The sequence below is a fragment of the Nothobranchius furzeri genome, chromosome 1 (assembly GCF_043380555.1).
Source record: "Nothobranchius furzeri strain GRZ-AD chromosome 1, NfurGRZ-RIMD1, whole genome shotgun sequence".
Classification (NCBI taxonomy): domain Eukaryota; kingdom Metazoa; phylum Chordata; class Actinopteri; order Cyprinodontiformes; family Nothobranchiidae; genus Nothobranchius; species Nothobranchius furzeri.
In genome coordinates, this window is record NC_091741.1 from 27,652,316 (window position 1) to 27,667,499 (window position 15,184).

General features: G+C 47.7%; 1 protein-coding gene and 1 long non-coding RNA gene across 3 annotated transcripts; one reads left to right on the forward strand and one right to left on the reverse strand.

The window, feature by feature from the left end:
• The first annotated feature begins 1,051 nt into the window (after positions 1–1,051).
• LOC107374845 (uncharacterized) lies at positions 1,052–10,013 on the forward strand. Of its 2 annotated transcripts, none has more exons than XR_008561946.2 (3): positions 1,052–1,507; positions 9,224–9,342; positions 9,876–10,013. It is a non-coding gene; the product is annotated as an uncharacterized lncRNA (long non-coding RNA). The 2 variants fall into 2 exon arrangements; XR_001571596.3 differs by having other exon boundaries at positions 9,224–9,335; positions 9,876–10,011.
• tent5d (terminal nucleotidyltransferase 5D) lies at positions 4,791–12,519 on the reverse strand. Its single transcript, XM_015943052.3, has 3 exons — positions 11,921–12,519; positions 9,886–10,200; positions 4,791–9,266 (listed from the first exon to the last, which is right to left on the reverse strand). Exons 2-3 carry the CDS (start codon positions 10,189–10,191, stop codon positions 6,099–6,101), a joined length of 3,474 nt encoding a protein of 1,157 aa, XP_015798538.3. The 5' UTR covers positions 10,192–10,200; positions 11,921–12,519; the 3' UTR covers positions 4,791–6,098.
• Between the last annotated feature and the right edge of the window lie 2,665 nt (positions 12,520–15,184).

Genomic DNA, 15,184 nt, shown 5'->3' on the forward strand with positions numbered 1-15,184 from the left:
CCTGGAAAAGTAAAGTAAGAAAATAACGTCTTTGGAGGTGAAGCAAGGCTATAAAACCAGAGTGAACATCGGCACGGCCTACGGTCGTGTGTGGGAGCTGAAGGAGGCTACGAAATCATGGCCTGATGGTGACCTGGATTTGTTGCTACTGTCTAAGAAATTAATTTTTTAGTCCAACAGTGGGATTTTTTTACGTTGTGGCTTATTTGAGTATCAGTTGGCTCGTGTTAGCGTGAGCTTGTTAGAGCTAGCTACAACAGGTTATGGCAATTTTAATTTAGCGGCCAATGAGTAGGAAGGAGAAGCGGAAAACTTAGTGTTGTTTTACGACAGCAGGGGAACACTTTGGTAATGGCGGATCTTTGACTAGCCGTTAGCTTGTTAGTCTGGATGGAAGTAAATAGCATGTTTCTAAATACAGGCTGTTCAGGCTATGCAAACGAATACGTTTGATCTCTTTTACACAGAAATGTGTGTAAAAATGGTTGAAAATCACATTTCGAGCTTTAAAGGAGAGAAAGTGAGATCCTCCACCAGAGGGTTGGATGAGGCCGGTTTGTGGATTAAGGCACTAATCCTCATAATCCCTTTGACTGCTTTAAAGGTGGAATATGGAACATTTTAATTAAAAGATATATTAAAAAATACCTCCATGGGGCGTTTAGAGGTGTGCAGAATGAATGTACAGTTTCTCCTTTAAATCATTAATAATCAAATTTTTATTTTGACGGGCACAACACTGGGTTTATGTTTACATCCACCAGCCAATAGGGGGCACCGTTGCGGTAAAAAGAGCACTTGGGACTGTGTAAAATGGAGTACTTGCTAAGTCTGAGCCCAGAAGGTGTTCTAACAGTAAATATTGTTGTAAAATAAACATATTAGTAGAAAGTATTCCTTACCCTGTATGGTTCATCACTGGACATGGTGCTGGCTGGTCACTTATCGTGTCAGCAGTGAACCACTAGCACCTCTAAACACTAGATGTCGCTAGAGTGTCCATGTTCCATAGTCAACCTTTAATGCCAGAATGTTCTGTGTGAATGTGAGAAGATAGTCTATGACGATTTACCACAGATTTTCCAGTAACACAGGGGCCCACAATGCAGTTAAAATAATTGTGCAGGCGAGCCAGCTGCATGTCCAGAAGCTGCCTCTCTCACTCGGTGCTACATGTTCCTCTCCTCTGTCCGCCTGATTGATCAGCTGTTATGTAAGCAGGACTCTGTCACGTGGCTCACATTGTGATCTATTATGCGACATTTGGTTTGCATAATTAACAAAGTCAGGTCTCAGTGACCCGGATGCTCCGGGACGGATCTGACACCCGGGAGACGAGCGAGCAGCCGGGAGGCACGGACACAAACGACTCCTTACATGATCTGCGTCCGTGCGCCGCTCAGACGGATGGAAGACGAGTTAAAGAGATGACGAGCATAAAAAAAATCACAGATGGCTTGACGTCGTTTGACTGACAGATCTGATTCCTCAGGGTTTTGTCATTCAGGTAAGGCGTATGAAGTTGGCAAGTTTGCCTTTAAGAAATCATCCATCCATGTCAGAGTTGTGACGACACGGACTCCTATCTGGAGAAATGGGAGACTATTTTTGAACCCCTCCTCACTGCCTCCCCTATGTTTTGCTTTTGAGAATGAATTAGCATATAAACGTGAGAGTGCACCTATTTCTATGGGAGGGAGTGGTTCATCTCATGAGGGGGGCTGGTTGGGGAGCACTGCACGCCACCGTCTCACCCACTGGGCTGTTTCTTTGCATAAAAAATAAATAAATAAATAAACGAACGGGCTGTTTTCATCATGGTTTTTATCCTCATGTATCCTCAGCTGGAAGAGGACTGAGTCATAGCAGGGAGAGGCAGGTGTGTGTGTGCGCGTGTGTGTGGAGGAGGGGTGTGGGTAGTAGAGAGTGGATGGGGAGGGGTGGGAGTATTTTTGTGAATAAAAGAGAAGTTATGAATGGTGACGCTCTTGTTTCACAGCGTGGCGTTCATCAGCCACTAAAACGGGAAGATCTGTCCCCAGAGGAGCATAAAGGGCTGCTTATGCTCTGAAATGATTCTGGTTTCTATTAGTGATCGCTCCTGTGTGGGACACTGTCCCATTTCCATGATGCTTCAGTGCCAGAGGCTCGTGCATGACAGACGGTTGGGAGCAAATGCTTGTGATCGCGGTGGTCTGGGTGTGAGCTGGGATAGTTTGGGTAAACTGTGAGTCTTTGAGATTGTGGTTTGATCAGTACGACCTTAACGACAAGGTGAGGAGCATCATCATACAGCAGGAGCTGAAAATAGAGCTGCTACTCCTCCTCAAAAGGTGCGGGGATGCCTTAGATCAATGGTTTCCAACCATGTTTCCTTTGGAACCCCGTTGCCTTGTGCACAGATGACACATGATTAAATACAGACTGTATACAGACATACAGAATCTTGATTATACTCTTGGATGTTATTGTAGTGATTAAAATAGAAATTAGTAACCCCAGAGAATACTGCGGGGACCCCCTTGGAGGGTTGTGGATCCCAGGCTGGGAACCACTGGAGATGGATGGATAGATGGATGATAGGGTAACAGAAATTTAGCAGAAATCATAAAATCCTATCAATCATATCACAAAGCTGGTTGTGCAGCACCTGGCTAAAGGTGACAGACCATCTGCTGCGGTGGCCCCAGACTCTGGACCTCACCCCCCATGCGTGACCTTCATCACCACCCTCTCCTTACTCTGCTCTTTCCACTGATTACCTCTTCCTTATTCCAGTTCTCTTTCCATTTTCTTATGTTCTTTTAATCACAATTTTTATATATTTTTAAAATCTTTTTATTTTTGTTCTCGGGAAGCACCTTGTGACTCTCATCGGGTGGGTTAGGGTGGTGTGAAACAGCGCTACAAGTGCAAATAAACTCGCTTTCAACGGGAAGAACATGTGAGTCATTTTAAGATGCAGGAGTCAATTTTATCCTGGCTAGGCTCAAATTAGCCATTAGCTCGCTGGTTCTGTTGATGATAAAAGCCATTTCTCTAAACAGAGGCTGTTCAGGAAGCTACTACAAGGTGGTAATTGTTTAAATGTTTCCCTCAAAATCTTCAAAAGAGGAGAAAAATAATTTAAAGTAATTAGTACATGACCGGTTGAAGTCCGTAGGAAATGTTAAATGTGTGGAAAGAGACGTGATCAGATGTGATTCAGCGCCCAAGGCTGTTGGGAGGCAGCGAGAGGCAGATGTGTGGGTGATGATCTCTTTTTGTCTCACTGAGTTTGAAAATGTTTGTGGAGGGTGGATGGGTGGGCAGGCCATTAGAAGTGCATGCGGTGTGTGTGTGTGTGTGTGTGTGTGTGTGTGTGTGTGTGTGTGTGCTCTGACATCACCGCTGCCGTCACTGCAGCCACCTCTCAGTGACTCCCCTGTGACCGAAGGCCTGACAACCTCCCACGCTCTCCCCTGGCTTTATTTCTCACCCCGCCCATCCCTGTCCACGATGTGCTTCACGTCTCCGCCCCAAATCCAAATGTCTCCACCATCTTTTCCCTTTTGTATTTCATCCGCCTCCTGTTTTCCCCTCCCTTCTCCAACTTGCTCGTTTTCATCTCACTCCCCCTCATTTGGTGTGTGGGTCTTCCCTGTGTCTTCTGCCATGCTCTCTGCGCCCACCGTGCTCCCTGTCAGTGTCTCTAAGGAAACCCCGAGTGGACACGAGTGCCTCGGAGGTCTGTGAGGCACCGATACAGACGCGGCAAAATCGCATGTTTTCCTTCTTTACCAGAGAAAGGAGAAAGAGGAAAGCAAACACTAAATATTTGCTGCGTGGCCCGGCCTTAACCCCCCATCTTGAGAAAGGTAGAAGCTCTGATTGGTGTCAAGAGGGAGGAGAACAGAGAGGCGATGAAGAAGAAAGGAGGGAGCTGTTTCATTACATCCTGGGGCTTCTCGCTTACAAGGTGCAGAAAGAGACCACCTGATGCACTCTGCACCTTTATTCCTATCTAAATCATCACACACACACACACACACACACTTATCTGCCTCCCCGCTCCGTGTCGCACCTCACAAAGCACATTTCCTCACATTTACACACTGTTGAGCTAGCTGTGCTGCGTACAGCCTGTGCGTCATCGGGGCCCGAACGCATCTGAACGACAGGTGATTTGTGATGAGAGGCCCCACACAGACAGAACCTCACAGCTCTGGGTCGCTCTGCCAGGCACCAGCGTGATTGGACGGTTATGCTTAAGTGGATCATTGCAGAGCGCCGTCATGGGGGGAGGGGGTGTTGCATACGTTCTGCCACGTGTCATATTTTGGGAATAGAGCTGTAGCAGGAGATGTGCAGTGTACCAAAATACATTTATTAATGGAATGTTTAGACATGTTTTTCTGTGTAGCTCTAAATATTAACACTCTAACCCTTTGTAAAAAGCTTCCTGAAAGGCCTCAGTGCAGAGAAACAGCTTTATATCCAACCGCTCTGATCTTTTTCTTGACAGTGATGTTTCAAAAATGCGATTAGACCTGACCCCTTGATGCACTGTTGCTGCTGATATAAACAAAATCCCAGCTAAACGATAAACATGGTGCAAGTCGGGCGAAGGCGTGTTTTATTTGAACTGGTGTTTGTGAACAGGAGCCGTTTAAAAAGGAAAAGAAAATAATTGGCTTCAGTCCTAAAATATGCAAACTCTATTTCTCTGAAGGGAGGCTGTTCAGGAAGCTATTTTTAACTTTTATCCAGAAACATACTTTAATTTGACCATAAAAAAATCTTCACACACCTGAAGGTTTGTACGTTTTTTTCTTTATTTTATAAAAACGTACACGAATAAACTACAACAAAGGACTACGTTAAAGAAGACATCCAAACAGGCAGCAGCAACAGGGGAAAATTAACTGAACACACACACACACGCACACACACACACACACACACACACACACACACATCCCAGTGCTGGACCCACGCCCTTGAACACCCACAGTGCGGTGAGATAAAGACATGCCAGTGATGTCTCACATTTAGGCACTTGATTTCCCAACTAGACCATCTTTGGTTGCAGTCGCTGTTGCTCGGCTCTCCACACGTCCTCTGAAGCTCGGCCACACAGCGAGAGAGGAGTCGTGTGTGTTTAAACAAGAATGGCGTCTTCCGTGTTCGTGAACGACCCAAAGATGGTTAGACCCGGATAAACGCCACAGAGGAAACGTTATTAAAGCAACGCTCCATGATACGATAACCCACGTGTTTACAGAAGGACCTTCACGACGGGAAAGGAAACGAGCACTACGTTGGAACACAGCTCACCTGAAAAACAATGCATCGTAATCTGCACGTGACACACGGTAACAAATATGCTGTACAGTCCACACCAAAGGCATTGTTGTTGGCATTTGTCTTTTCGTCTCGGAAAGTCTTGCAAAAATAGATCCATTTCTAATAAATACAATCCTTAATTTGACCTCGAATGTGATCTAATCAGCTACTCATGCATGGACTATCATCGGGTACATAACGTCTTTAAAACACCGTAGACTTCTGGCCATTTTTTTTAGGAATACCTCCTTTCTGTGACAGACTATCAAAGTTACAAGAAACTGAGAAGCATAGTAGTCACACAGTATTTGGCAGTGAGAAACAGTCCTAATGTATCCATGCACAATATTAACCACAGGCAGGGTCCACGCTCTGAACAAACCCATTAAGAACAACACAGTAGGAACATTAAAAGAGGGTAAAAGAACCTGGAAGTGTGTGTGTGTGTGTGTGCGTGTGTGTGTGTGTGTGTGTCAACAGTGCGGTTGGTTTTCCAGGGAGAACACAGGCCCATGACTCATGCAGTGCAAACAACATTTTCTGGAATTTGAACAACTTCGGAAGAATTTTGGTTTTCCCACAGAGCCCAGATAATTAGATGTCATCACGTTAGAACCGTATCGAGCACTCAATACGGTTTCCCTCTCACTCCCACCCCCGCAAGGTCTATTATAGACCAAACCATTTATCCCTGGATTACATTTTTCGTTTTCCAGCTCTAGTAAACGCGGGCTCCCTGCTCCGGTGGGCGTTAGCGTGCGCCCGTGTGAGTCTCAGACGAGTCCCGTCTGTGGGTGCAGGTGTAAAGGGTACGGCTGGTACAGCAGGGCTGATCCCCCCTGTGGTATGTAGTAGCTGCAGTAGCTAGGTTCTGCTAGATAGGGGGCGCTGTGCTCCGCAAGGTACGGGGCAGGCTGGTAGAAGCACGTGACGTGGTCCGTGTTGGGTATGATGTTCTGCTCTCCGAGAACCTTCAGAGCCAACACGGTGATCATGTTCAGCGTTTGGCGCCTCTCGTGACCCATCAGACACACGGTGCTGTCATCGATGACGCGACGCAGCGTCATCAGGTACTGGTACTTGCTTCTCTCTTCGCCGATGAAGTGGTTCTTCAAGTAGGACAGGATCTTCCTCTGCTGCTCCTGCACGTCGGGGAAGTCGATGAAGAACCGCGAGCACATGTAGCGCTCCAGAGTCTTTATCTGGGTCTCACTGGCGGGTCGGTAATCTCTCACCAGCAGGTTGCTGTATTTCAGCAAGCCGCCACCGCGGATCTCCTCAGGATTCCTGGTAGCGATCAAACGGTAGCGCAGGTGGTCCATCGCTGCTTCGAAGTCCCCATACATGCTCTCTGCCAGGACCTCGACATCGGGGACGGAGTCTAATACTCGAGGAGAGCTGCACAGTTCAGACGTGTCTGCGGTTGCCTCGGGGGGCTCTTTATTGTCAGGCACAGGTTTGAACGCTTCAGTGGGTTTAGGAGTGGCAGATGCCCCTGAGCCTTCAGACTGAGGCTGAGGCAACGCATGTGAGGTGGAACTGGGAATTGCGATTGGAAAAGATGCAGGCTCAGCGACCTGAGGCAGCGATGAGATACAGTTATGGTCCTTTTCATCCTCCATCTGTAATGGAGCTGCTGACTGGGGAGCGGCTTCATCCACGTCTGCATTCGCCATCAAACACTCCACGTCTGAACACACCTGAGGTAAAATGTCCTTGGACTCCACTGGTGGGGTGAAGCAGAGGAGGGGAGGGCTAAGGCTGGGGGAGGGTGGGGTTGGACAGAGTGGAGGGGGGCTAAGGCTAAGCATGGGAGGGGTGAGGTATGGAGGTGAGCTGAGGCAGGAGGAGGTCGGGCTGAAACTCTGAGGAGGAGAGCTGAAGCTGGTGGGGCTCATGGTGCTCAGCATCGGAGACGGGGGGGTCAAGCATGGGGGAGGGCTGAGGCTGGGGGGTGAGGGGGTGAAATTAGGAGGGGACAGACTGAGAAGAGGAGGGATGACATTTGGACAGGAGTTGTCTGGAGGACTGGTATTTAGGCTCATCGTTGGGGTCTGCTGCTCCGTGCTAGCTTCAGCTTCCTCAGCTGGTGGGGGTGGAGGTTCTTGGGTGTTGGAGCTGGGCGGACCTGGTGAGTTGCGAGGCTCTGGTTCTTTGGGTTCTGAGAGCGACTCTCTAGGGCTGGACTGGCTTTGCTCGTGTGTGTTTGATGTGTCCTTTAAGCTTGCTTCACCTGAAGCGTCTGGGATTTTGGGAGGGGTAGAAGCCTCAGGAGGTACTGCGGACACAAGTTCAGGCGGGGATGTGGAAATCGCAACCAGGGCTGGAACTGGAGCTGAGGTTAGGTCGGGAAGTGAAGGCTCAGGCCCAGAATCTGCTGGGAAAACTGCAGGGTGCAAAGTGGGAGTTGTTGGCTTCAGCTGAGAGACCTGTCCTGGTTCTGCTGGGGACTCGGACTCTGGACAGGAGGCAACAGTACGTTCGTTTTCAGGGACGTGGCTGGGGTGAGGACCGGAGGAGACCTTTCGACACATCCTCCGAGGCGGCTTTGGGGACGAGTGTTTGAGCACCACCATGTGAGACAGTCTCTCTGAGACCTTACAACAGGGGGAGGATGAGGTCTTTCTGTCAGAAACAAGGCTAGGCGGTGCGGGAACGATTTCCTGAGTAAATGGAGGGTTGACAGCATCGGCTGCTTTCTCTGAGTTATCTGTGAGTTGTGTGCTGTGAATCTCCGGTGAATCCTCGGTGTCAGCAGGCTGTGTGTTGCTAAGTGTAAGGATGGACGAGGCGGAGCAGGGACAATCAATACTCTGTGTGTCTTCTCCACGTTTCTCCTCCAAAGCTGAAGCCTCGTCAGTCATTTCACGCATTTCTGGATCATTCCCCCTCTCTGCTTCCAGCTCCTTGCTCGTTTCTTCCTCCGTTCCTTCATTTCTTAACTGTGTCTCTATCTTTGCACACGAAGCCGTGCTGGTGTCTGAATCGGACACGTGCAGACTGTTATCTTCCTCGTTGCTGCTCCGATCCTCTGTGAGATGCTCGGATACGTTGGTTTGATCAGATTTCTCCGTACTGAGCAGCTCCGCTGTACGGTCTAGAGGCTCTGCCTGAGGTATTGTTGAGGCGTCGGGTGTCTCAGAACGTCCCATCTGCTCTGTGAGCTCCCTCTGTTCATCGGGCGGGTTTGAGTGGTTAGCTAGTTCTTCCTGGCCATCACAGCGCTCCGGTTGCTCCGTCTGTCCTACCGCCACCGATGACTTGGACTCGTCTACGAGCTCCTGTTTGAGGTCAGACTGAGTCTGCAGGCCAGACTCCTCAGAAGTGTCCGTCTCGTCAGACCGAGGTGGGAGAGATGTCTGCTCTGACTCATTCTCTTTGTGCTCAGCCAGTTCTTCCAGCTCTGCAGACTCTTTTTCCCCTTTGCGGAGTTTCGTCTGGGTTGCATGTTCAGTTTGTTGGGAGAATTCTGTCTGAGACTCCTTTTCATGCACTTCGTCTCTCGGCTGTGTCCGGCCGAGAGGAGCCCTTGGTTCCTTAGACGCCTGGACGGTGGGCTTCTCCGCACCTGGAGGCGTGGTCTGATTGAGCACGGAAGAAGAGTCTCTCTGAGCTTCTACGAGCTGGTCCTTCACGTTAACAGCATCAAATCTGTGCTGAGAGTCCTGCTGCATGTAGGACTCAAGGAGGCGGTCCAGAATGATCTGGAACGAGTCCACGCTGAACTCGAACTGGCGTCTCAGGGAGCTTACAAACTTAAGCTCCAGGTTCTTGCCGCTGTTGTTGGACAGAGAGATGAGGCTCCAGCGGTCGTGGTCGTTGAAGACCTTGACCATTTTCTGAACGTAGGCCTCCTTCATTGTGGCGCTGCTGATTCGCTCTTTGTTGACCCCGGCAGGCAGGCAGTCCAGCAGGCAGCCCAGCACCGACTCTTTAATCACCTGCGGAGACAAGAGGTCAACAACATGACCGCTTCAACTGGAGACACGTTTCACTCCCATTACTGAATGGTACACGGTAATGCTGTCACGGCTGTGTTTTCATGCTGTTTTCACACATTCACCAGCTCCACTTTTAAATTATGGTCATAATTCTAACCCTCATTGATGAAAACGCCATCAAAATAATTAGAAACCCTGTTATTTTGAGCAAGTTAGCCCAGTCATGGTCCGGGGGGGGGGGGGGGGGGGGGGAGAATCCAGAATGTTTTACTTGTTTCTCTGCTCCAGCACACCTGAATCGGTGATCAAATGACATGTTCAGTAGCTCATCAGGTTCTGCAGAGGCCTGTTAATCATCTGCTAAAGGAAATCGGGTGTGTTGAAGCAGGGAAACAACTAAAACATGGTGGATACCAGCCCTCCAAGACCAGGATTGGGCACCCCTGATTTAAAGACGGCTCTAGTTCTTACAAAAATGTACAGATGTTGAGTTAAGATCTGTTGTGCTGGAAGCTAAGATGTAATCATTCCAGCTGTTACTAAAAGAAAAACATCTTTATTTGCTGTCCTGCATTTGTTTAACAGTGAAAAGTTCGTATTTCCTAACAGGGCAGCACACCTGGAACTCCTCCTGACTCCGCAGCTCCACCCCGAAGATGATGTCCAGGTCCTTGTAGCTGGTTCCGTTGTCTCGAACCAGGACATGGCTGGCTGTGGAGCCGTTCAGGCGAACATCTCTAACCGCGATTCCCTGATCCTGCAGCCTAGCCCGCACCGCTATGATGATGTCGCGAGGACGCAGCTCCAGCGTGGGAAAGTTCCCGCGACCGTGGATTGGAACCACCTCTGAAAGCACCTGATGGAGGACCTCCACCTGCTCGGCGTTCAGGCTGTGAAACCGCTGACTGGATCTCTTTTCAGACATGCTGCTGCCCTGCGGAGAGGGAGCGATGAGCGTTTAGTGTCATCACACTGTGTTACATGTTTAAGTCCCTTGCAGTTGCTCTGTGTCACACGCGCACGCACACACACGCACGCTTCCTGCAAGTCACAGCTTGGCTGACAGCTTTTCCACTAATGTAGCTGCCGCGCTGACAAACTAACACATGGACACGTGCACGTGCTTTCCACAAACATTCGTCCGCTGCCCAAGCACAACAAACCAGGTGGAGGTCTTTGGAGCCAGAAACACATATAAGTGGTCGCTGCAACAAATCCATCAGTCACTTTATTGTATTTAAAACACAGAAAACTGAGAGAAAACTGACTTTTTTGTGTGTTTTCAGACAAAAATCTTCATTCTTTTCCACCAGAAGAGCAGGGGTTAAAGGCAATGAGTCATCACCAGCAGACTGCATTAATCACACCGACGTCACTAATTAAAGACACGCATCTGTTTTTGTGTCCGTGTGTGCAGCAGTGCATCATGTGTGCACTTTACAAACTCACATATTCATGCGGACGGGGCACGGCGTTACGCCTCAGAAAGTTGCAAAAACTAAACGGAACAAAGTGAGATGTAACCTCCGGCGCTCGTTTCACTCCGGATTTGGAACGTGAGCAGATCGTCATCGAGTTACAATCAGATTATGCGTCATCGCCCCATCAATCAATCCCCCAAAAAAGAGGCAACAATCCTTTCAAAGATCGGCGTGGCATTTGTCTAAACAAGCACGAGGAGGGTCTCTACGTGTGTTTCAGAGTGTGTGTGCTCACGTTTGAATGAGCAACTGTGGTCCATTATAATCTATTGTTTGCTTTAATCAATAGTTGTCAGCGGAGTGCTGCTGATTGCTGTGATTTGTCAATACTAGCAGGCTAAAGACGGGGATCTGAGTTGGGATGTTTTCTGGTATCAGAAGGATATCGTCTGCTCCAATCAGTGTTTGGATACCTTTTAATCCATGTTACATGCAATTAGACCAACACCAGAGCTGCAATTTGCCCCACAGGATAAAGATGCAATAAAAATGGTTCATCTGGAACAGAACTGAGTGGGCTTACCACACAGAGCTCCTAAAAGACCCAAACATCTGCAAAATCCAGAGGCAGCGAGTGCAGCAGGTGTGGATCACATAAGGGCAACAAAGCAGAATAAATGGGACTGTTTTCCAGCTCTCCCCCCTTCCTTCTCTTCCTCCCCCTCGTCCCCCTCCTCCCCTTTCACACTCTTCTGCAAACTTGCAGACTGAGTGACTCATCCAGGCGTATCAGCTCAGCGCACACTTAATCTACACATAAACACACAACAAGTCTCACACACGAAATGCCCTCATCTTCTCTGGAGTTCATTCTGCCCGTTCGACGTGAAACCCGCTGAAAAGCTTTATTTGTAGTCTTCCTGTGTGCTTATTCCCCCCCCCCCCCCCCCCCCACACACACACACACGGATAAAAACATCACAACTCCGTGTTCTGCTGGTGAAATGGAAGTTTGGACTAATTTAGAGTTACACAATTCGTCATTAGATGGAATTTACTGGAAATGAGCCGAGGTCCTGCTGGGTTTCATGCTTTCCCTCGAAACATCTAATCACCCACTTAATTACACCTGACATGTCAGGTGGAGGCAATTAAGTACAATTAAAGCGACTGGCAGGATAAAGGGCAGCAGTGCCAGGATGAAACACGTCGCCCAGCTGAGAGGCTGCTTACCTGTTGCTGCGGTGTTTACGGGAGCGACTCAGGCTCCTCGCAAATGAAACCTCCTCGAGTGTCCGCCGAGCTACAGGTTCGGAGAGTCCGTCTGATTTGGTCTCACCGAGCTTTGCCCCTTCCCAAGTCCCTTCACGCTCCGATTTGATTCAGATCTGGTTCGGCTCTCTCTCTTTTAACGCGTACGAGGCTAGAACGTGTGCGCGAGTTCATCCGGGCGCTGTCCAGGAGGCGCGTGGTGCTGAAACGAGAAGTGAAACGAGTCCTCACGCGCTTGTTTTCTCCCTCCGGCCGCCCGGAGCGTAACGCAGTTTCCATAGCGACCTGCCGTCTCTCAGTCATGACTCGTGCGTGTGTGTGTGTGTGTGTGTGTGTGTGTGTGTGTGTGTGAGCTTTACAATAACAATGGTGAGGAGTTGTGGGAAAGAGGGCGTTCCCAAATGTGAGGTAGATAGACATTTTCTTCTTCTTTCTTCTTCTAAATTCCATTTTTGGTCAAATAAACATAATTGTGTTATAATCATCGCTTACAGTGAAGGCAGTGAGGGTTATTACATTTGTTTTTATGTGACTCTATTAAAGGTTATTCTGAAGTTGAAGTCAAACTTTTGTGGTGAAACAACACAAGACGCTCCAGATGTGTTTGAAAACAACAACCCATGTTGTTGTTTATTTTTCAGTAATAAGCAGGGTTTTGAACTGTCAACAATATTATTCCACATTTTCCAAAATCAGCTGGTGGTTGGCTCGGCTGGCCCTCAAAATCAAAATGGAAAATGTGTTGATTTCGGGAAAAGTGCAGGGCCCAAAACTTGGTGTTTCCCGACCCACCTTGGGGTCATGCCCCTGCCTTTGGGACCCACTTCTGGAGGCCGGAGCTCCATCTTTTACTAATTTTGCCCCAACTTTCTTTGTTTCTGGACCTGCTGGTTTTCTGCCTGCTGAATGAGTTTTATTTCACCCATCGTACGGTGCTTGTTCAGCGTTGTGAAGTTTGCATTCTAGATAAGCAGCTTTTAAACTCCTTCGATAATCTGAGTATTATTTTGTATATAAATATACTCAGCTGCATGCACCCTCCCAAAAACATCAGGGACCAGTGGCGGCAGGTGAAAAATAAATTCATGTTGTGGCTGTATGTGAAATATTTCCCTTCTTAGTCCATAATAAATATTAAAATGAAAAGTTCAAACCTACTATGATCCCCCTCAAAATAATCTAATTACTTTTTCTTAATGAGCAATTTTCAAATTTACAGATAAATCAGACAATAACACACCTTGTGAGCCTTTAAGAACAACTACAGTCGATAATTTCCAGTTTTGATTTATTTCCATTTTACCATGTCTATAGTGTTCCAGGTTGAGTTTTCAGTTTCCAGCAGCCTGAGTGTCTCCATCAATCATCTACTGAAAGCATACACAAGCAACATGCTCAGCAATATTTTAGGTTTTGTGTGAAATTAAGTCCAGGACTACAAATGAGCTTCACCAAAGTGACGTCATCGAACCAGACATGGAGAAAACTGAGGCAACATGGATGTAAGTTCAGCAAACTTCCCACAGGAGGAAAGAACCACCATGTGGTGAGTAGCAGCCACGCTAGGGGAGAGGAGATTATGTGGTGACGTCACATGTGCGACATGCCAATTTCTAGTTTGTAGTCATGCTAATTACGAACTTTTACAAGCTAATAAATCTCAAAGTACGTGACTGGAGTGGTCGAAACTCCCATCATTACTTTTCATTTTATTGCAGTACAACACGTGTGCGATCCAGGGCGTAAGGCAAAGCGGATTAGAAAACAGCGTTTTTAGGCTTGCTTTCATTTTCTCGTTCTCCCGGGAACCTAAGGTGCGGAAGTGACTTCCTATTTGGGAAAGGTGGCATCTTAGCACCCTTAAATAACCTGCACTTGTGTAGCCTCTTTCAGAATCAGAGGACTCCAAAGTGCTTTTCACTGCAGTGTATCATTCACCCATTCACACACTGACGGTGATGTAGCCACAGCTGCCCTGGGGCTCACTGACAGGGGCAAGGCTCTGCACAGGCACCATCGTTCCTTCCAACCACCATCAGCAGGCAAAGTGGGTAAAGTGCCTTGCCCAAGGACTCAAAAGCAAAATTCTCTGATGGGAGCCGGGATTGAACCTGGACAACCCGCCCTACCTCCTGAGCTACTGTTACTCTGTCCTTGTCAGAAAGGTGCAGAAATCCAGCGTTCAGTTGATCACAATAGATTATGGTTGGATTTATCTGTGAAAAACAAGAGTGTTGAAACTCTCTTTGATAAAGGGGTGCTTGTGAGAGCACAGGAGTACATTTTCAGTCCAGCTCTGGTTTGCTACGTAATGGGGAGACATTGTATAAACAGTATTTGCTTTCTGTCTCACGGAAACATAATTTGGCCTATAGCCTGTCTGTTGCTGTGTCTATACAAAGTGTCCAGCAGGATGAGTCATCCGTTCTGTTTCCTCCCCCAGACCAAGCCGTTAATCCCCCCCTCCATCCTTGTTTCGGCTGGCCAGTGCACTTACTGGAACCTCTTCCTATCAAGGCTGAAAACTCTTTCTCCTTATTTTATGATCAAATGTTCCGTTCTATATCTACAAAAGGCAAAATACTTCTTTTAGATCTATAGTGTTAACCAGTCTGACATAAGGCTTTAATTTATTGTTAGATCTTAAAGAAATCACACACACACACACACACACACACACACACACACACACACACACACACACACACACACACACACACACACACACACACACACAGCCTTTATATAAAAAGGTCAATTTACTCCCTCACAGAAAAGCTCACATGACGTCACTAGACATGTTCCGCATCCCACCGATACCGGGTACAAACTATTTTTAGACTCGATGGAACTTGTCTGCTTTGGACACGCGCGCCTGTCCACATCTCAGTCGTGACGTAGAAGGCGCGTGCACGCCGTGCTAAATCGTGATCGTGTGTCACGACGATGAAACGCTGTCAGAAGTATTTTAACCAAAGATAAAGACAAATCAAGATAGTTGACCCAAGATATTCCCTGCTATGGTGAACAGGACCAGTTGGTTCTAGCGTGCTGATATTCAGAAAAATAAATAAAAACATTTGAGACACAGACAGCTACGTCTGGGGTGAGTTTAACCTCGAAAAAATCTATTAAAATATTGACTTCTCAGCACTACGCTGTATGCTAATAATACAATTACTTTAATAATTTGCTAAGTCACTGTATTAGTTATCACGTAAGATT